The sequence below is a fragment of the Falco punctatus genome (assembly GCF_963210335.1).
Source record: "Falco punctatus genome assembly, chromosome: 5".
NCBI classification, from domain to species: Eukaryota; Metazoa; Chordata; class Aves; order Falconiformes; family Falconidae; genus Falco; species Falco punctatus.
The window spans coordinates 54,306,282-54,328,624 of record NC_137584.1 but is presented as its reverse complement, the minus strand read 5'-3'; the positions used below and the strand labels follow the sequence as shown (position 1 = coordinate 54,328,624).

Sequence of the window (22,343 nt, the reverse complement as noted above, 5' to 3'; positions counted from 1 at the left end):
CAAGAGGCACATTGTGAAAGAGGATTTACTTGAGCATTGCAATCATTTATGGTGTATCCATGCCTTCCAGGGATCAATGCCCGGTTACTTATTTTCAAAGAGTCCTCCCAAAACTGTAGAGTGTGGAAAGTATTAAGTAGCGCTTATCAGGGTGGAAAGTTACCCTGCAGTTCATATGTGAAGCGATATCCTGAATGTGTCATGTGTCAACAGCCATATAACCTGTGATAAGAACTTTGCTTGCTGGGCTGTCAGCTCCATTTCCTCTGATCTGCTTGCACAAGGAGCATGCATGGGACTTCTGCTCTACAGATCACACTGATTGACACAGTACTGGCAGAAATTTCTCTATTTCCTCTTCACGACAAAACTGCATTGATTAAAGTTGAAGAATTTGAAAATCCCCACCCCACCCCCACCCTGCCCCTGAAGTTGCTGTATTATCTAAAGGGAATATGAAACAAAAGGCAACAGTAAAAAATACTTATTACTAAAGAGCTTCACTGCAGAACAGATGCCCCCTGTTCACGGTATTGCCTTGTGCGCTCCTACAGAGGGGAATGATATAGAGAATTTCCCTTTAAAATTTGTCTTCCCTGAAGGTCACTGCCGAATAGCTTCAATTATGAGACATAATGAGCAAGAGTTCCCAGAGGCACTACCAGCTCTGAGTGTCCCAGTTTCTGAGATCCTGGCTTGAGATCTTACACAGATCCCTGGCACACGAGAGGTATTTCTTACCTTCTGCAGTGTCTTTAAAGAACAGCTTGGTACATGTGCATCTAGGAGTCAAAGTGCCTAAAATTACTAGTCACTTCTGACAACTTTGCCAGTATCAATATACACAATCAACCCAAATATTTATATACAATGTTAATTTGGTATATTAGGAATATAATAAGCATAGTTTACTGACATGCTGAATTTAAAAAAGAAAGCCACCTTCAGAGACAGCTGGAACTGAAAACCTTGTAACATTTCAGTGATGTACAGCAATATAAAAGCAAAGCTAAACAGAAAAACTCTGGACTTTCAGTTCTGACAAAAACAACCGGTGATTGAAGTAAGGTACACAGATTTCTGAAATTCTTCCAGTTATAAGTAATCGGATTTTAAAGATACTTTTCTTTTCAGATATATGATATTTATCTTGACAGAGTCTTACTCAACAGTTTCATTGTTTCATGCATTTCCCTTTGGTACTTTGAAAAGAAAGCAAGTTTGTTCTTTTCATCTGTAGCTGTTCCCTCAATAGCTGTCATTTATTATGTAGAAAAAAGGATTGTGTTGTATTTCTGTATGCATTTGGCTTTGCATGCAGCTATATTTTTCTTTCAGTAGATGTATCTTGGGGCTTGGGGAATTGTTTTGATGAAAGGGCTGCTTTTTAAGCCAAAATATCTCTCAAAGAGCTTCAGTTCCTGTGAGCTAGATTACAACAACAACAACAACAACAAAAAAAAACCAAAAACCCAAAAAAAGAAAAAAGAAACCCTTAAGAAACAAAATGTCATCTTAATAATGCTAGCTTTTAGACATCTGTTTTCTAGGGTACAACCTGTAACTAAGTGTATAGGTACTTCTGCAGGTTCCTCTTTAGGAGCGCTAGATGCTTCATAGTAAGGGTAACAACAGCCAGTACACTGACAATAGAGGGGCAGTATTAGCTAATTCATTCCTTTAAGAATAGGTTTTTTTGAAGAGCATCTCAAGGACATCAATCCCTGGTTCTATGTAAAAGCTCAGGCCTGACAATAAATGCTCTGGTTGTGACAGGTCTTGTTTTAATGCCTTTCCAACCCAGAGAAATCAAATCTGCTCTGCTTTCCATGAGGCTGCCTGAAATGGAGTTGCATGCCTGATAGTAAAATCTGGTCACTTTCAAGAATCAGACCTTGGGAAGCAGACATGAGCTGTAGGTTTCCTTCTCAGCTACAACAGCGCATCATCCTGCAACTCCTTAACACACAAATAATCCTTCCAGCAGTGACTAGAGCCCAGGAATCACAACCTGGAAGGGTGTTCAGGCAGGCTACCCAGGGTCTGAGCAGGCTACCAGGTTTTGTGTGTGCTCTTACAGAGTGATGCAGCTGCAAAAGGAGGCATTCACAGTACCCTCCGCTTTCACAAGCTTATTACTGAGTAGTAGTTAGAAGATGCTTTGCAAGTGGAGAGGTGTTCGCTTTCTGCACCTACCAGATATTAAAAGATATCTAAATTGCAGTCTTTGCTCTCCTCAGACTTTCACTTCACACTTTCAGCAATAATATGTGGGAGGTACCCACTCTTAGCAGCTCTTTCAAGGGCAGGCATTCTCTTGAAGACCATTCTTGCATGCTAATCCTTCTTCACGGTTTAAGGAAATACCTCTAGCCTCTTTTTTGCATTTTCTATGTGCTTGCTCAGCACTATTCTGGAGCACTTAAGTCTGTCTCTGCAATGTAGAAGACTTGAGTATTTCACTGTAGGCAATAGATTCTGCTTCAGAAAGCAGGTGTTGTCATCAGGTGCTGTCACACCACTTGTAAAACATTTATTGGAATTAACACATTTGGGGGGGTTGGTGGTTGTAGTTTTGGTATGGTGTTGTTTGGGTTTTTTTTAATTCTGTCTGTAAATAAATTTATCTGCAAAGATAAGAAAATACTTAGTTGCACAGGAAAGCAAAACCCCACATGGTTTCACGTGACAGCTCACTGCTAAGGATTTCTTAATTAGAAGGCTTTGGATTACTTTTCAGTTCCTTAAAACTGGTCATTTCTAATCTATAGAAGTTCCATGGGCCTGACTCCCTCTTCTTCCAGACTCAAGTGATTTTTATAGATGTCAGATAGGATGACCCTCCCCTACAGAGCTCTCTATCAGGAAAATGTGATATTTAGCTCCTCCAAAATTAATTCCTCAACTTACACAAAACTAGCAAGGGATGTTAAAACCAGTGCCTTCTTTGCCAGTAAGGCTCCAACATAATTTTGAAATAGTGTAACTGTTATGAGTCTGAACAGGATTTTTTTATTTTAATGGTAATGCCAATATGGTGTGATACAATATAGGCTGTACAAAGCAGCTGCACTGTTGCTTTGGAAATAATTATCTTTCCATTAATGCCAATGGTCAAAAAAGTTGACTTATCACGCATCTCAAATTCAAGTGCATTACAGAAACTCTTTTAGAACATCCTGTGCTGACTATTCAGAGAGGGAAAAAGATTTCAGAAAATGGAAAGGGTATAATTGAATACAGAGCAAGTACAGTGTATTAAGACAGGAGACACTGAGGAGTTCTGGGATCTGGGAATTGCATTAAATTACCTTAAATGAGCAGCATGCACTGCATTAACTAACATTATAATAGGATTTAGGGAACGCATGACTTTACTATAGAGGTCTTCGCCAATTAGAACCTCTCTGTGCAAAGAGGAAAGTTCTACTTAAAAGGTTATCTGGGAGTTCTAGACAGAAAAATAGTGATACTTGTTATAAACCGCAAAGGAATGCAACAGTTGCAATGCTGAGAGGAGAACAAAATTACTCACTGTGTTACTTATACTGACCAAGACACTTGGGATGTCTTGTGATATCTGTGGCTTCTTGGGATAGACAGACTGATGCATACAGAGTAGCCAGAGGAAGAAACAAGCTTTTCTTTACAGAACATGTTTTTTTGGTCAGAGATGCATTTCTTTAGAGAGAAATGACATACACAACTAACTCCTGCTGATCCTCAAAAGCACGGTTTAGGCAGGCCATGAAACGACCCTTGATGGGGAAGAGGCCACACAAACTGGCCAGGGGAGGAGCTGTTTAGGAGTGGGAAAGTCAAGGAGGCTTCAGCTCACCGCTGGGCTCCATGCAGCCTGCCCCTGCCCTGGCCAGGTGGCAGGGGTGGCCCTGCAGCTGCTCCTGCCCTCTACATCCCCCGGACTTTGTGCAGCCCTGGAGTCCCTGACCATGTTATAACATGGCTTATTGCTCCCTTGATGGATGGGCTTGAATTTGGTGTTGTCGTACTCAGCTGTTTACAGACCTGGGCTTTAGCTGTCTTTACACAGTCTTGTGTGCACACATGCAATAGATTTGCTTTATCTTCAGTGCTGTTACTCTTAAAGAGAGGAGTATTAATTGCCTGTCAGATTGTTTTTATGACCTTGTCACACAGTGCAACAGACTCCTTTATTTATCTACTATGAAGCACTGAATTATCTTCAAAATGAACTGAGGGAATGATTACAAGATGGGCAATAACCAGATTAAAATCAAACTCCAATAGAGGAGAGCAACTCCAGTTGTCCCTGTGAAATATAACCTTTGAAAACCAAATGGATCTAACGCAGCATTAGGTTGTAAAAAAATATGTTTTTTCATACAAAGTGTGTTTGACTGGTTTTGTTCACTTTATTCTTTGACATTAGGTACTAAATATTGCCAGAAGCAGGATTCTGAAGAGAGAACATCTTTGCATCCTAGCAAGCAAACCTCTTGACCTTATGTGTCTGACCACTTGCTAATCAGAAATGAGCCTTGTCTGTCCTGCATGACAGGACAAAACCAAACAGAAATTTGGTCTACTGTGTCTGGCCCAAATTCCTCACACCCACTGTGCTGGGTATTTGCTGGTTACTACCACCGATGTAGAAATGAATACTTTTCTCTGATCCCTATGACTGTCAGCAAAGTCATTTAGAACTCTGAATGCAAAGGGTGCTAGATAAATACCGTATTAAAAATAAAAATAATTAAAAAAAAGAGAGCGAAAGAGATATCATTTCCAATCCAGGTATTATGGAAACCCTGTGGAAATAAATCATTACAATAAATCATTTTCCAGCTGCAGATGTCCTCAGGGAAAACCCTTGACAATCAGTTTCTTGAAAATAGGAGATATTTTTATTATTTTCAGTAGTGTTGAACCAGCATTCAAAAAGAAGGAGAGCATATTTTTAGGTTTTGATATTGACTTGTCCAATTAATTTACTAAATGTGTGGCACTTGAACAGACCTGTGATGGATGTACAAATGACTGACTGCCTCACTGCATATTTGTAAAGCAGATGATGTATCACATCATTTCTTTGAGTCATGGAACTGATTTATATGCTCTATGCTACACAGACATTCTCTTTGTCAGTTGGGACCATAAAAACCCCCACAGGCAATTGTCTGCTATTCAGTCTTTGCCATTCACTGAAATTACACATAATTTTAGCCTGTGCATTTGCAAACTGTGCTTTGCCATTTCCATTTGAAAACGCTTTTGTGTTAAACATTTTTTACTCGTCTAAATAAATATTATCCATAATAACCCTATATCAATCCATTACAAACTCATGAAAGTACGTACTGCATTTAGATTTAATCCTTGAAACAAAGCTTGTTCCCACCTCACTTGTGTGTTGCTTTCACAGCTGATTCTCACAGCTGCTGAGAAATCTGAGCAACACAGAAATCTAAGATTGCTTTTCATCTTGCTAAAGCTATAGAATCTTCAATAAAATCACATTTGAGTCACTGGTCTTCAGATATACGCATGACCAAATTCCTAAAGTACAGACACCTTTTGGGAGGTACGTAAATCTGTGCTTATGGGTAGAGATATGTATTCAAATGTACTCAATTTCAAATTCCATCAAAACCCCATTAGTGACACATTTATATCAATAGCTAAAAGAGCTTTAGTGCAGTCAGCTAGAAACAACTATTTAGGAAATAGCTGTAAGCTATGCTGGTGAAAATAAGTTTTCCATTTGAGACTGTCAACTTGCAGGACTAAGCTACAACTTCAACTTGTGATGATACAGAAAATACAGACCTTCTGCAGCCAGAAGTTGCTGAATGGAGAGAAGTACAAAATATCTTCTTTACTGTTCTAATTGCTCATATTGAACCGCTTGCTTCTCTAAAATTCTCTTTCATTTTCGGACAGTGCTAGAATACATTTCTGGAGCAGAATATGATGACTGGGTTTACTTGTATATAAAAAATAGTCAAAGAAGCTACGGAGTTTCAGTAGTTGTGGATTTTCAAGTTAAGTTACATGTAGTATACAAATATTTCCTTTGCTGGTTTTAACATATTTTTCCTTTGAATTATGCTGGAAGTATCCTTGTTAATACAACATGGAGCATTGAAAACAGGGTTGTCTGACAGATTCTCTCTATATACGTCACTCTTATGAGTACAAGGTATGGCTCCCAAACTCAGTGGGATAAGCCCCCATCCTCCAGTCTGAGAGGATGTAGCAAAATATACTCTGAAAGCTGGAGTAACAAAGTGTAAAGGCAAGAACATCCTACACATGAATACACTAAACTCCAGCTGTAAATAAATTTGACTCCTCTGTTTTGACAGACAGTTCTAGATCCCTGTAACTCTTACGTTTAAAGTCTGCTTATAATATTCAGTCTTTTATACCATAGAAAATTTTCTCATTGTATCTGTGCTATATGTTAGCTTTAATGGAAACCTTTAAACTGTTTTTCATTTTTGCCTTCCAGACATATTCCTACTATTTCACAGTTGCAATGGAGCAAACAAGTAAAGAGCCATAATTTTTCTCGAATGAGTTTAAGAATATGATTATTTTCCTGTTGACAGCTTTTCCTGGTTGCAAGAAGGGACAAAAGGGAAATGAAAACTCACTGAGATGATCTTCAGAAGTGTTTCCCAAATCACTGCAGGGGGAGATTCCAGCATGCGCCAAGACGACACAGTTTCTCACACCAAATGTCAGCCTGAGCTGTAGGCTCATGGGACCACTGGCCTCTTTGTCCTTTGCTCTTTAGCAATCTCTTACCAAAGGATCCTACTTACCAGGGCCTCTACCAGCCACCTCAAAGTGGATCTCATTATATAGATGAAGGGAAAGAATATAGCTTGGCCTTTGAGGCCTTTCCCAGGCATTTGTTGCCCTGGTATTGCTGATCTGTCCTCACCCACACTATGTATATTTATTTTGCATCCTTTCCCATGTGCCTCCCTATGGGGCAGAAGTAGATTCAGTGAATGGAGGGCTCACCAAATGGGTACTGTCTGCATTGCTGGGTGTGGGATTGACCTTCTGCGCTAACCCTGAGCTGAGGTCTTCAGTGAGCTACCCTCCGTGGCACCCAGGGCTGCTTTCTAGAGTAATCACAGTTAATTTAAGGCTCTGCAGTGTGTACTGAGTAGTTCTAATTATTCCACCAAATTACTGTGTTTCTGTCTTTATCCAGTGTAATCTGCCATCAGGTTGTTAATTTGCCTAGGTTTATTAAAGCCTCTACAGTCCTCTCCAGATTTGATTTCACTGAACAATTCTGAACTTCCCTTTTTCACCTACTTTTATTTTCCAAATCATGTTTTATTGCAGCACTTTTCACATATATTGGTTCTAGGATCAATTGTCCCATACTGGGCTTTCTGGATTTCAGTTATTTCTGTTATGTATGTGCATATGTTTGTGTATTAACTAGCACTTATCAGGATGTAAGTCACATGGTGTCTCATTGCCATGCGGATCATTAAATGTAGGAGGGCTTTTTATCCAAAATGTGTGAGAAAACCATCTTTCCCTAAAAAGCCCAACCAGGTCTGTCACCAAACCCTTTCTTTACAGAGAGCTAGTCAGATATTTCTTTTTCTCATCTCCACATTTTCCTAGTCCATTAAAAGGCACGTATTTTTATGATGCCCCTTTACACAAGGTGTTTCACCTGAAACATATTCTTACCCCATTTCAAATGCAGGTTTCTAGAAGCTGTAGGTTATTTATAGGAGAGTCATAAGTAGAACTGTCTCAAATAATTGCCAGCCTTTAGCTTGGGTATATTTTTTTCAGTATTCCTCATCTCTGAAGTAAGACTTGAAATATGGTAAAGTGAAATCTGACTGAAATCAAGAGCTCTCCTATAGACAGAAGCTTTGAATGGTTTTTAATAGTATAATAAATTCCTTCTGTTCTAACAGTGTGATCCAAGAGTGTCTTTGAGAGTAACTTCTAACGAGATGCAAAGGAGTTGTCCAAAATGGTGGCAGCATTAAATTCCCTGCAGCTCTAAGCAAGACTTTCCTGATGCTCTTTCACAAAAGACAACAGGCATGGATGTACCATGGCAGGTGGAGGAAGATGGGCAGCTCCCTCAGCAGCCTCTCTCTCTTTTCTACTGCCAGCGCCACAGAAGTGGCAAGAGAGGGTGAAGAGACCAAAACCCTTTGCCAGACCCACCGTATTGCACCTGATGTGGGGATAAATCCCTCCTGGGGCTGGTGGGCTCAGCACTCTGCTCAGCACCCCGAGCCCCCAGTCACACAGTGGCGGCTGCACTGGACACACAGAGATGCTCCCAGCAACATGAACTCACATTGCTCAAATGGAGTAAACACGTTAGTTTGCTCTTCCCCTCTCATCCCTTAGCTAGGGGCAGCACATTTCTGGTGTGTTTTTTTTTTTTTTTTTGTTTTGTTTTTTTTTTTTTTTTTTTTTTTATCTTTGGAAAGAAAAGACAGCTCCAAATATTCATGGATTCGGTCTACTAAATGGATGTGTCTGTGGTGCTTCAGGACAAATGCCAGCTAATAGATAGGGTAGCAGGAGCTTTTTTAGACAAAGAGGAAAGAACAGAACAAGCCTTAAACCTAGCTGTTGGCTCTGTTTGAGAAAAAAAGAAGATATTTTGAGCTCACCAACAAGGTCTGTTATCTTTTGCTTATTTAAAGAAAGATCTGAAACAAGGGCATAACAATACAGTGTAAGCAGCATATACAGATCATGCAGATTGTGTATATGAGTATGATTTACCCCTAACAACCCAGTTTGGTAAGTACGATTCACCCCTAACAACCCACTTTGGTAAACCCTCTCTTGAGAGATATAAATCAGATCAAAATTTCACCATGTTCCCGTCTCCCTATTTAGTAGACTGCTAAGCAGGTCTAAAAGGTGGTTTGCCCTCTCTTTCAAAACCAGCTTATTTACATGGGGTGTTCATCGTACAGCACGTCAATTTATTTTGAAAGGAAATTTACCCTCCTCATCAAGCCAGTGAGCTTTATGCAACATGAAGTATATAGATAGACATGGAAAAGTGACGAATAGTTATTGTAAATCATTACCCTGGCAGTGGTCCAAAGCCCTTAGGGTTTCAGTTCTTACACTGGTACAGCAGATATAAGCTTCCATATAACTAATCTACATTGGTTGCAAAAAACAGTAATGTAACTATGTAAGTCAGTCATGTGAAAATTAGCATGGTTTTCTGTCAATGCTTGAAAATTATCTAGTCCACCACATACAATGCGAAAAAACATAAAAATACAGAGATAATACACTAGCATACAAACAATAGAGGAGACTTAGTAGAGGTTACATCAGTAATCATTTATAAACTCTAACAGACACACGCCTTAATAGAAAAGCCTGGGGAGGTGGAAATGGAAGCGTATCATAAGAAAAAATCTCATTATTTTAAATACTTTCAGTTTCAATATAATCTTATTTATGTTAAGTCAATTTTTTGAGATTCCACTACATAATTACCATCACAGTAAACAAGCAATAATGATCTTTTTCTCTGGTTTTGTGTTGAATAAGAATAGGAATACAGACACGTGCTCCCTTGGGTGTTGTGGTTTAATCAGGCTGGTTTTTATAAGGCCTTTTTCAAACTGATCAGAATAGCCTGAAATGTGTCAGAGAAAGCTTGTTGCCTAGAATAAACCTTTAATAGTATTTCACAGCTGATTTCTTTTTGAATTAATTTGCCCTTGAGCAAAAAGACAGGGTCAGTAGGACCCGTGTATGTGTTGAAAAGCAGAGAAGGAAGAGTAATGGGGAAAAAGAGACAAGAATTAGCCAGGAGAGACAACTGGTGCACTCCAAGCTCCCTGCTGATTTAACAGAGACTACATTCTCTTCTCCTTGAAATATGGACTGTCTCTGTTCAAGTTCATTGGTTTAAAGTGAAGGGAGTTATTTCACATTTATGCAGCTTGTGCCATTTGTAACCCCTGAACAGAATCTCACCCACAACTCTCTTTAAACTTGGAAAAGGTCAGACACAGAGCTCCTTCAGCCTTTATTATTAAAAGCTTCCTGCCTGACTTTACTGTAGAGAAAGAGGCAGTGACCTTACATTTAATCACATCAAAGACTCTGTGCTTTAACTTACTTAAAAGACTCCTTATGCAGGGTAGCTTTATCCAAGGAGTCTTTCGCCAGACGACATTTTTAAAGCAGCGTGCAAAATATCCCTTTTGCTGCAGACTCCAGCTGCTGAGTAAGCAGCCTCTCTGCTGCCTGCAGTAAGGAGACTGAGAGAAGTCTGGGGGAATCTGCATTCAGCCAAATCTATCCCATATGCACGTAAAACCTAATGGAAATCAGTCGTGAGGCCCTACAGCTGCACAGGAGTACATGTGATTTACAGCAAGGCAAAGGATTTGCAGAACCTTCCATCTTCAGTGCTTTCATTTTTTAATGTTTCAGCCTGAGCAGAGTTAATCTTCTTAATGAAGTAAAATGGAAGAGTAATTAGCTCCTCTGCTTGCGCATATGTTTCACCAGTGCTGGATTTCTGAAGTGCACAGGACAAACCTTCTGTTTGAATTTCCCTATTTAAAAATGCAGCAGATGTAGCGTGAAAAAAAGTTTCTGCTGTGAGCTGTGTGCTAAGGCTCTGATAAATGCCTTGTCACATTTGCTCTGCTTTGTACTTGGAAAGATTCTTATTTGTTTGCTTTTATGTTTCTACACCTGTCTCCTTTTCTTGTGCACAGTTTCCAGGCAGGGATGGTTCTGTCAGGGATGATGGGCTCTGAGCAAAACTTTCTGTTCTGTCTTTGGCTTTTCTCTACGGGGATTAGGTGGAGGTGAATGATGAATGAAAGGTCCGAGGTCTGCCTCAGAAAAGCCCCTTCTTGACCATTTTCATCTCAGCCTTTACAGTTTTGCCACCTTCAGATCTGTATGCAACTGGCCAGTACTACATGCAGAACGATGCTGTCGTTTACAGCATACCGGCATGACTCAAGGCAAACCAGAGTTTCCCTCCTGCTTAAAGGACCCACTGAATCATTCACCTCCTGCCTGGGAAAACTCCCCGAGCCAAATACTTGTTCCTAAAGAGAAAGCTAGATATGGCTTGGGACAGGGTGGGGGAAGAAGGGTCGTCTTGTAATTGTGGGGCAGAAGGGAAAAAATTAACAAGTCCTGATCCTTTTCATTATCTTGGAAGGATAATGCCACCTCTTCACAGCTCAATTTCTGTAAAACAGGGTAAAATACTACCTAGTGTTATACTAATCTGTTCAAATATTGTGTGACTACATGACAGCACTTCAGTGAAAAACCCTCTGCTTCTCCTGCTGTCTGTGAGTATCAAAGTTCAAGGTAGAAAGCAGAGCCCAGATGTGCACAGCAGCCTGGATCAGCAGAGCTTTCGGAGAGTGCCCTCTCTCTGAGGGAAGCACAATCTCCTAAGTACAGACCCGTTATCAATGTGAAACATGTAAACAAAGTTTAGGGGAGGAAAGACCGGCTTACTTTACTGCTTCTCTGGCTCTCCCAGGAGCAGGACTCGGCCTCCTGGGGAGCAATCCCTCGCTGGAAAGGATGGTCGCTCAGGCAGGTCTGGCACAGCGGAGGCTCGAGCTCCGAATCCCCTGGAGGTAAATGCATCACAGTGGACCCTGGGTATTTGAGGCTGGCATGTGGGTGCTTTTCAACGCTGACCATGGGGCTCTTAATCCACCTTCGTACCTGCCAAAACATAAAGAGGTGATGGACTCTCTTCGCTCTATGGCAGCAGCTGGGATGGCGCAGCAGGGTTTCTGCTGTGGATAAAGGCACAGACTGGAGGAAAAAATCAGATACCATCTACAGTCAGGATCGGTTTTCTGTAGGAGAAAGTACTAAGCCATGTCAGGGTGCATGTGTGAACACACACCGTAGCCAGGCTCTGTATATTGGGAATCATTTGCTGCTTTGTGCAAGTCTGCCATAAGTTTACCTACAATACAAAGTTTTCAGGCTTTATAAAGATATTAAAATATATGGTAGACTTCTAAGAAGAGAAAGATAACTACCCAAAGCAAGTATGTCCAGCCTAGAGAACTCGATTCCCCCTGTGGAGAGAAAGCAGACTGTTTTTGCAGGTATATAACAGAAATACTGTAAGCTTTCTGCCGTCCTTTTTCAACAGCAGTATCTTTGGTTTCATCTCTGACTTCACATACTATCTCAGCCTTTTCTGTGCCTCTTGTCACTACCTTCAGGAGTCAGTTTCTCATGTTGACCTGACCCAGATTTTGACCCCGACTCCTCTAACCTGCCTCCCCCTGCCTTCTCCTTGTCTCTGCAGCTCCCCAGCTAGGACCCAGTGCACTACAGCAGGAGGGACGGTATTTACAAACATAATTTGCTGCACTCGCACGGCACGATGTCAGCCTTGTGCGCTTTGTTTGCTCTTCCTTTCACTTCTGTGACTGTCTCTTTACTGCCATGTGAGTCAAAAGTATTGGATTTTCTAACAAGATAAGTGAGGAGTCAGAGACTTTTCTGAGCTCTTTCTCCAAGTCCTTTTGTACTGTGAAAGCAAAGAGACCACTATATAAGCTGTGCTATATTTGCACTCACTCTGATCAAAACTCTCATTTGAATGTGAAGGATAGATAGGGGTGTATCGGGACACGTTTTACCAGCCCAGAGGGGGAAGGCAGAGACAGCCAGAGCTGACAGCCCCACCAGCCTCCTATTGACAGGAGGCAACTCTTTGCTCTGTGAGCTGCACCTCTGGTCCACTCAGGGGAGTGGGGCAGGGCTGCAGGGTTTACTCTGGGGCGTACAGTGCTTGTGTCCCCAGCGGAAGCCAGAAAAAGAACTTGGCCTCAGCACTGCCATGCTTCATTAGGAGATGATATTTGCCATTACAGGATGCTTTACATCAGGAAAATAAACATTTTGTGTTACATTAGTCATGGGCATGATGCCAAGTGTTTGATTAACAGTGGAAGTCTATATCACAGCAACTGGTTGCCAGGAACACGTATGATAAACAAACAGAATGAAACATATCTAACCAGCCCTCTGATGGTGACTCCTCTGTGAGTGGAACACCTGCAATTGCCCTCCTGTGCTGACCTGCTGAAAATCTCAAGGTTAGGAAAACCTCTCTTTCCTCACTATGGAAACCAAGCAAACAGATGTCCTTCTGTGGGCAAATGAGCCACTTCCCACTGCATTCCCCATTTGCATTTTTCAGCAACGTCAGTTTGTGTGGATGATATCAGCTCCTATTTCCATGCTCTGGAGCATCTCTACAATGTCAGCCCCACCCCACTTTTGCTCACTATAGGGTCTGGATGCCATAGCTGACAGGTGCCATGTCTGCATGCTTTTGTAACAGATTTTGCAGAACTGAAACCCAAGTGCTTAAAGTTCTGTTGGAATAATTTTTCCAGGACGTTAAAACTAATGTATATGTATGTTTTTTATTGAACTTCTCTGTTTTTATAATTCCTAAAGTCCCTACTAGTGCAGAGAGATTGTTGGCTCACCATTTTCCTGATCCAGACTTTTTTAGCTTCAGGTTGGTGGGTTGAAGTTGTAGGGGGAGGGGTTATTTTTTTTCAGATTTCATTTCAATAAACATATTTTGAAACCGATCTTTTGACCCTGGCAGATTTTAAACACATTCATTTTTGCCAAGCATAATTGATTCTATGATTGTTAAGCACATCATTAAATATATTACTCTCCCCAAGTAAATTCATGGTTGTGTGTCTTGATCAAATTCCAGAACTTGGTATGTTGAAAAGAATAATTATATTCCTGGTCAAAAAACCACGCTTGATTTTCCAGTGTAGTTTTATTATGGAAAGCATACAATGTATGTAATGTGATTCTGAGAGGACTAAATGACTGTTCATTTTGTCCTTTTTAAGTCAGACCTGGTGATCGGTTTTCTGACCATGTTCTGCCTTTCTTCCTTGACATCCTGCAGCTTCAATTATATCATTATGGGTGCACACAGTGTGCAAAAGTGTGCATGAAAGAAGAACCAAACTGACAGTAGCAATGGGCCTGGGCTGCAATAAGCTGCAGGCTCATTTTTTCTTAAAAATTCCAGGGGGACAGCCCAGTCGTCTGCTTAAGACTGTTCAATTGCATACTGTATCAACTCAGGCAGGAATTCAAATGCAAGTCTGGGTTTGAGGTCTCATTAAGACCCAATGATGTTTGGTTTTATGATTTCAAATTCAGGACATTTGCAGCAACACCATTAATCAATAATTTCTGTTATAGCTTCACTTGTATCACTGTCTTGTGTTTCCGTTTACAGATCTCTAGCCTGCCTGTGTATTAAGAAACGTTCAAGATGTGACCTCAGTACTCCTGATACAGCAAAATCTGCCTGTATCAAATGGTCTTGTAGCTGTACCTTTTAATGGCAATGAAATATGCATTTGGCAGCATAATGATCATAAATTATAGAACACCCACAGTGTGAATGGTAACGTGAAAGAAAGTAACAGGGCGTGCATTTTATGAAGCTGCACACAACCGAGTGTAGGTGGCATCTTCCGGCTCTGGCATCAGCAAGTGGTCCCTGAGTTCAGGGTGAATCCTAAACAATTTTTCTTGCTATTGTTTATTCCAGGCTGACTCCTGGTTTTAACTCAGGTACACATGTTTTTCTCTGAACAACATTTTGCTACTTAAAAATGTTGGATTAAACTGATTTTTTCATGTGATGGATCCGTATTATTGACACATTACAGCCTGTACTGAGAGATGAAAAAGAAGTATGATTACAAACAATGATCTGGTCATATTGTTGTTCTGTTTAATGCAACAGGGTTTTTGGGAAACTAAGGCGGGAAAACTTCAGAAGCATCCAGCTTTGACATTGAATGGACTAGCAGGATTTAATTTTTTAATTGGTTGGAACCAGTTCAAATAGGTTAGCACACCCACAGTGCAAATGCACTGGCAGAGAAAAGTTTTAAAACAGTTCTAGTTTTCCTTCATTGGATCAGGTAAAGTTCATGTTCGTGTATGTCCAGCCATGCCTGCTCAGTCCAGGATGCTGTGCTGACTCAGCAAAATACACATAATATTTCAATAAACTGAGTCACTCTGAAAAGTAATATATAATCTACAAACGTCAATAGAAACCCAAGACCTGCATAGCTAAGCCCAGGGAAGTTGTTTTTCTTCTTTCTGAAGTCTTCGCCTCTGACCAAGGCGCCTGCACCACCTGCCTGCACGCCCAGACCTGCCCAGCAGCCGCTCCAGGGGAGCTGAGCCTGGGCTGCTGCTTCACTGGGTGCCAACGCGCTACGCTGAGAGCTGCCGTGTTTGTTATTTTTAGAATTTGCCTACATGGATGTGTTAATGTCCACTGGCCCAAGGACAAATTAGATAAATACACAGTCAAGCCTTGTGTGGATGGCTTGGTTCAGAATGAAGATGGGTTTAATTCATTCTGTACCCACTAGCTTAATTTATCTAAGTTAAAATTTCAGGTTTCATTCTGAATTGAAAGGCCCATGAGGACTTTAACAACATTCAATTAATCTCCTCTAATTTCACATCTTCAGCTAATTCAGACTAATGCCCCTCAGTATCCTTCTGCAGACAAAGCCTGTTTGCCATTTGAAATTCATAGATAACGCAGAGCAACATGCACAGAAAAGTGTAGTAACTGTTACCAATACTCTGAGTGGGAAATGAAATGATTCACTACTGACTTTCAACATGTATCCCTATCCAAAAGCATTGAAAATATTGATTTGAAACTGGAAGTATGAATTGGCAGCACCTTTGTAGCAGCAAGGCCAAGAGCAGACTTCTGAAGAAAAACAACTTTCCTGGGCTTAGCTATGCAGGTCTCAGGTTTCTATTGATGTTTGTAGATTATATATTACTTTTCAGAATGACTCAGTTAAATTTATTAAAATGTTATATATATATTATTATTAGTCATTGAATTGTAGGTCTACTCTATAGGTTTTTGTCTGGCTTTAACCTTAATAGATGTCAAATTTTTTTGCATATTTAATATTTACATTTACACTAGACAAGTGCTTTAGGTCTGTTTGACTTGAGCTATCTTAAATGTCACTAAAGATTTCAAAGTGCAAAGCTTCATTTCTTTTGAATTCACTTCCACTAAAAAACCTCCCACATTGAATTGCACAGAAAAAGAAAAACAGTTTTGAAGAAATGTCTCATAGTTTCTTCCCTGACTGACAAAAACAAATTAACAAGGAACACATAATAGTTTGTCACTTAGGACATTGTGTGATGCTCAGATACCATGATGCTAGGTGCATAATTCTTCATGGCAATGTTAGGAGTATTTGATTATTCAAATACATTATCTTTTTATTCTTACCATGATATCCATCTACCAGTAAACTAGAGCTTGGTCCTCGCTGCAGGAAGCAATTCTATTCTGAACTGTTTCTGAAGATTTCCATATTTTCATTTCCAAAGGAAGGTTTTTTAAAGCCCCCAGACAACTTCATCTACCATTACAGAGTACAAGCAGCTGACTCGTCAAGTGTGTCTCAAATAATCTGGATAGATTATAATTGAGCAGAACAGAAAGAGCTCCCAGTTTCTTTTGCCCCATCACGACTATAGTTTCTTTATGCCTTTTTCTCATCAACAACTCTGCTAGAAACTGCTTCTGCTACATGCCTGTTGTGGAGTGCCCAACAGTTTCTGCTGAAGCTATACCTGCATTTATGAGATTCACTGTTCCCACACGAGTTCTTTCAGGGTACAACCTCTCAGGCTGTGCTGATGGACATGGGTCTGCTATGCTGGTGGTGTGAGCTGAGCAGCTTCCAGTCAGCCATAGTGCAGTAGCTGTGTGTCAGCATCCCATCACGCTCAGGGCTAGTGTCTCTTGCCATTTTCTAAGGCGGAGCAAGAGATCATCTGTGCCCATCCATGCAGACAGGCTTGAGATTTGTCAAATATTACCTTACTACTATTAGCTAGAAGTTGGTTCAAAAAGTTTCAGGGAACCCTTGCCTTGCTTGTTTGGAAAGAAAAAAATTCAAAGCAAGCAAAAGATAGCTGCCCAAAATTATCCGTGAAACATCACTGTCTTTAATGTATCTACTAACCTGAATAATTTCTGAAAAGAAAGAGTTTTGAAGATGTCAAAGCAACCCATTTAAACTTTTCCAAATACAAAAGTGTCACATTTTCAAGTTGAATGGCATTTTAATTTTTTTAGCCTTGAAATAGAGCAATTTGTTTGGAACAAATGCAATCACCTTCACGCTCACAGACCTTCATGGCTGGGAATAAGCTTAAGCATATCTCTCCACCTGTCACGTTTTAAGATTTTTTTGTACTTTTGGTTTTGTTGAACTACCAAAGGATCTTTGCAGCTAGTCAAAGTTGTTTGATATTTCTTGTATTTCTTGCAATGACCACAAAAAAAATTGAGAAAACTTTCTCCATTCTTTCAAGATAAGTGAGTTCAAAGGAGTGTTGTACGCTACTCTAGTATGTAGCTATCTGTCACTAATGCTAAACTGAATTGAAATGTGACTGTTCTTAAAGAATAACTTTAAATACCCTTTTCCCAAGTATGACCTATAATATTATTGAAAAAGGTGCGCAAGTTTTTTTTTTTTAAAAAGGGTCTTTATTTTCTGACTCTTGTTTGCTTTAGTTTCTTTGTTTGCTCAACTTTCCACAAACATGATATCCAACAGTGATAATCACTCAGACTAGAAAATTGCCAGATGTGATTAAATGAGATTTGCCAAGTTCCAGGTTTTTTTTCCACTCCTGGCTTTTCCTCTTATGTAATAGCAAACAGATACACTTTTAATTTCATATGGCTCAGTTGTCAATGGCATCAGTCAGCTCAGCACATTTTATACTTTAATCAGGTATTCATAAACCAGTCCCCATCACTGTAATCATGAGCAGTATTTTCCCTGAGAGGAACACCAGCATGTTTTCTGGGGCCACAACAGATGCAGATGTGGCTTTTACTGGAGGAAAGTAGGTGCTGATGGCACCAGCTGCCATCCTAGGGTGTCCTCTCTGGCTTTGGAAGCCCGGTGCTTCTCATGACACTGACAAGGTTGTTTGCTGGCTTCCCAGCTGAAGGCTTGACTCTCAAGAGTGCTGAATACACTGGGAAGGAAAAAGCACCTTCTGCAGCAACCTAACATCTCTCAGGATTAGGCCCTTTGTGGATGTGAGAGTCACTTTACTGCACAAAGTCCTGTTGCAGACTACTGATTTCAGTAGGATTTAGCAATACAGCATGAAGATACATATTCTGGAGCAGTAAATATTAATGTGAAAGAAGGAGGGTGTAAGTTCGTAGACAAATTTGATAGGCCATTAGTTATCTAAAATTGCAAACAATTGCTGAGGACTGAGGGTAAACTGAATGCTGGAATTGCTTAAGGGAAACTGTGGAAATCTGCCTGGAAGACCAGTATTATCAGCCAGTCCTCACTGAAACATCACACCCATCAGCACAAGAGCATCAAATTTAATCTGACGGCCTGTGCAACCATATGCTCTGTATGGCACCGTTTTCTTCCTCTGAAACTCTGGACAGGCTTTTTTCCTGGTTTTGTGGAGGACTGGAATAAACCACTCTATGTGCTACAACTCTTCTGTACTTAAAGTTTTCATCTTCATGAATGTTCCTGTTTGCATCAGTTAGTGGGTTTTTATGGCTGTCAATCAGCTCCTATTTACTCGACATGTTGCATTGCAAAGTCTCTGGATATTCATTTCCCTACCAGACAGTATCAAATGCCTTGACTGTGATCTAGGTCAGTGCATGTGCATGTGTTTTAGTTCTGCCTCCCAGTGATATCGAATGTGCTTTTCTCCTTCTCAGATTGCAGTTCATCCGATCCCTTCTTTCCCTTTCCTGGCGTTATCTAATTGCACCTCGGACCAGGATTTGAATTTTCATCCATTATGTAAACCCTAGGTGCACAAGGAGCTCTTGGAATCATCTCCCCTGCAGCCTTGAGGTCGACTGTCAGGAAACCTATCTAAATTACAATTAGGGAGATTATGGAATGAAAAACTCAATTGTTCAAACTGTATACAGTCATCTACTTAAATGGAAAGTGGTAAATGAGAGGCAGGCTGGTTAATACAGGGACTGAGACACATCACTACTCTCTAGCTGGCTTCAACATTTAATTTGTCATGTCCCATGGGAAATGCAACACAGCAAAAGGATCAGTTTGTCAAATGACCTCAAGCTATTTTTTCTCCTCTAGAGCCCTGAGACACATCATTTTGTTGATTAATAGTCACATTTTATTTTAAAAAGGAAAGTGAAGGGCAACTCACTGCATAGTCATCATTTGCTGCTTTCTCTGCAAGCTAAGAAGCTGCTCACTAAAAAGCTGGCTGAGGCCGAATAACAGAGCGCATTTTTTCCACCCACGTATGGATGAACACGGCCTGGATTCATGGAGAGTTCAGCCCTCCAAGTGTGCCAGGAGAAAGGCTGCCTGCATGTGATGTAGATTTGGGAAAGGACAAATTTGCCACAGCTCAGGGTGGACGGGTGCAGGGAAGGACGATGTTCTTTACAGGAGCCCCAGCACACTTCGCTCATGGGCACTGGGTATTGCAAGACAGGGGAATGCAACTCTGGCTGCAACAGGACGCCTGCAAGCCCTAGGGAAATCTGTGCCAGTTCTCTAGGGTCCAGTTTCCTCTCTCATCCTTCTCTTCCTTTGCTGTTTCATCATATATTCTTTAGCAAATCTTTGTGAAGAGCCCCACCTTTGTGGCTGCTTGTAGATGTGACAAATAAATATCACAAACAAGAGCACATTAAGGTATATGTGGTGGTCTTGATGCCTTTCATGATCTTCCTGGCATCCCACTAATTGCTAGAACCATAAGGGCTGGATTAGAGGATTGATCTATCCTAGTTCTGGGTTTTTTTTATTTGGAATGTGTAATAATTTTCTATCGTCTCCATCTGCCTCCAGCTAGATGAATTTATGCTGTACAGCCATCGGGCAAACTGGTCTGGTGTAAATGTCCATCACTCCACCAAGCTCAACACATAGTTCCCCTTCAGCTCATGTCTCTAGGTTTCCTTCCATGGAAACCAGTGCACAAGGAGGACAACACAGCTGTCACAGCATGACAGGGGCTGGGGCATGTACCCGAGTCTGAGGGCTGAGAAGTGTTTGTGGGTTGCCCAGACCCAGGTACACTCCTGGTTCATGCTGAGAATTTGACCTGTTCTGTGCTACATCTCTGCTCAAGTTTGTCAATCAAATGTATCTAAGAGGAAGCATTGTAAATATTTCTGTATTTGTTGTTGTCATCAGCTGCAGTGGTAACACTTGAAGTAAATAAAGCAGATCTTTATGATCTTAAGTGTGAATGGCATGTCTCCAGGACACAGCAGCAAGTCAGTAAATGCAAGATTCTGAAAAATAATATCTCAGCATGTGACTGCAGTTGGGCACCAATCCCAAAAGATGATGGGTACCAAAATTACTTGAGAAATTTGGAATCCTCTAAGAACAGGTTTAAATATTCCTCGTGAACAGTTGCATCCATGTAAAAGCAGCAGAAATGCCAATAACGAGTGTTAACGAGCACACAGACAATCAGCCTGCCTGATCTGCCTGTTCCAGTCAATGGGAAAGCTTTTGCCCACTCCAGTGATGCAGGAGAAAGTCTGTAAAACCCGTATCTCACACTGATAGCTAAATTAGCTTTTGCTGTGCCCTCATATTGACTGGCTGTTTTGTTTGAAGTGCAGCACAAAAAACCCCTAAACAACTACGGCACCACTTGGGGTTTTCCTCTCTTCCTTCCTCCTATGTTGTCCTTGAAAACAATTGTTAGTTTCATGGGATTCTTTTCTCTGTGAAAAAATAAATAACTGATGTGTTGGAATCAGGTAAGAGCTCTTGGATCAATTGTGAGCACTGATGGCACTTGTTTCTACAGGAGATGAGACAATAGATTCATTGTCCACGCCGCTGTATAAACACCCTCTCTCTGTGTATTATGTCTAAGAGGAAAACAAAACAAAAAGGGGTTTATTGTGTATGTGCAAGTCTAATCTTTCCAGGCTACCAAGTTAAAAATGCTTTTCATCTAGATCAAATAAAAACAACGTGAACAATGCAACCCAAATCCTATCTAAATAGTCCAAGGCTGCGCGTTTGTACCTTCTCTTCTCTATTCTCTATTTTATGTGAGCAAACCTAATTGCCAGTAAACCTAGGCAACGTTTATTTTAACTCCTGCACTGATAAACACCGCATCCCACACCTATCAGTCAAAGCCTCAAAGCGGTCTGCAGGGTTCTGTGAGTGTCTGAGACAGACAAAGGAGCCAGGGAATGCATGTTTGGATGTGGATGGGCTGCAAAGGTAGCTGAATGAAAAAAGCCCATGCGAAACACAGATATCTCACGGTACTTGTTCTCCCTTCCAGTTGTCTGATGCAATAGTTATTTTGCACCCTTCAGTGCTCTGGGCTGAAATATCACAGCGTTATAAAGCTTAACTGCAGTACAAGAATAATGGCTGCAGTGGCAGAACACAACGGGTGACTGGGTACAGCACCAAGTCCCGTTCAGTAGTCATCCTCGGCTATCCTGTCAAGTGTTTCATACTGTTCATAGTGAAACACACATTGTATGGCCTGAAGTTACTAACTTTCCTATTCCTAATTTAAGCCTGATACTGCACTTCACTAATCTCCTTTTGATTTGCCAGGTGACCCTTGTAATTTGTTACATAATACTGCATACCATTGTGATCTTTTATCAATCTTTAAGGCAGCTGGGACCATTAGATGAGCTGATTTAGGGTGCCCAGTCCTCTGGCCCTGAAAGGTAGACATGCCAAAACATTCACAGGGCTGCGAGACAGACCATACACCTCAGGAAGCTGCAATGTTCCTGGAGCAGCTGCAGGTGAGAGATGACAGTGTTTTTTCAGAGATCAGCTCCTTTGCAAGGCAAGGCTGGGGTGGGACCTGGCAACAGGGACTTCGGCAGCTCAAGGGGGCTCACCTGTAGTGTGACATGGCAGTGCCATGGGGGAGGCTGGCACAGCCCCAGGCAGGAGCACCACTTGAGCCCTCAGGAGCTCTGGGATGGTCCTCTCATCTAGCAGACCTCTGGGTAACACAGACAAGAGAAACACCTTTGTTCTTCCATTCCTGAGCCAAAGGAGACGTGTTTGCTCAAAGGTACATCTTTCAGCAAGATACCCACCGTTTCTCTTCCTAGCTTTTTCTAGTGGCCAATTTGCCTTTGCTGTTGAGCTGCTAAGAATACTGTTTGAGGAGAAAAAGAAAGTCCTGACACTCAA

At 41.0% G+C, this 22,343-nt stretch overlaps 1 protein-coding gene across 2 annotated transcripts in view; it reads right to left on the bottom strand.

The window, feature by feature from the left end:
* LOC308064920 (uncharacterized protein) overlaps window positions 1-22,343 on the bottom strand; it is a 71,167-nt gene that overhangs the window by 31,897 nt on the left and 16,927 nt on the right. For both annotated transcript variants that reach the window (XM_080390194.1, XM_080390193.1), the window contains exon 2: window positions 11,518-11,733. In XM_080390194.1, coding sequence (XP_080246320.1) covers window positions 11,518-11,733 — 216 coding nt within the window. The remainder of the gene's footprint in view (window positions 1-11,517; window positions 11,734-22,343) is intronic.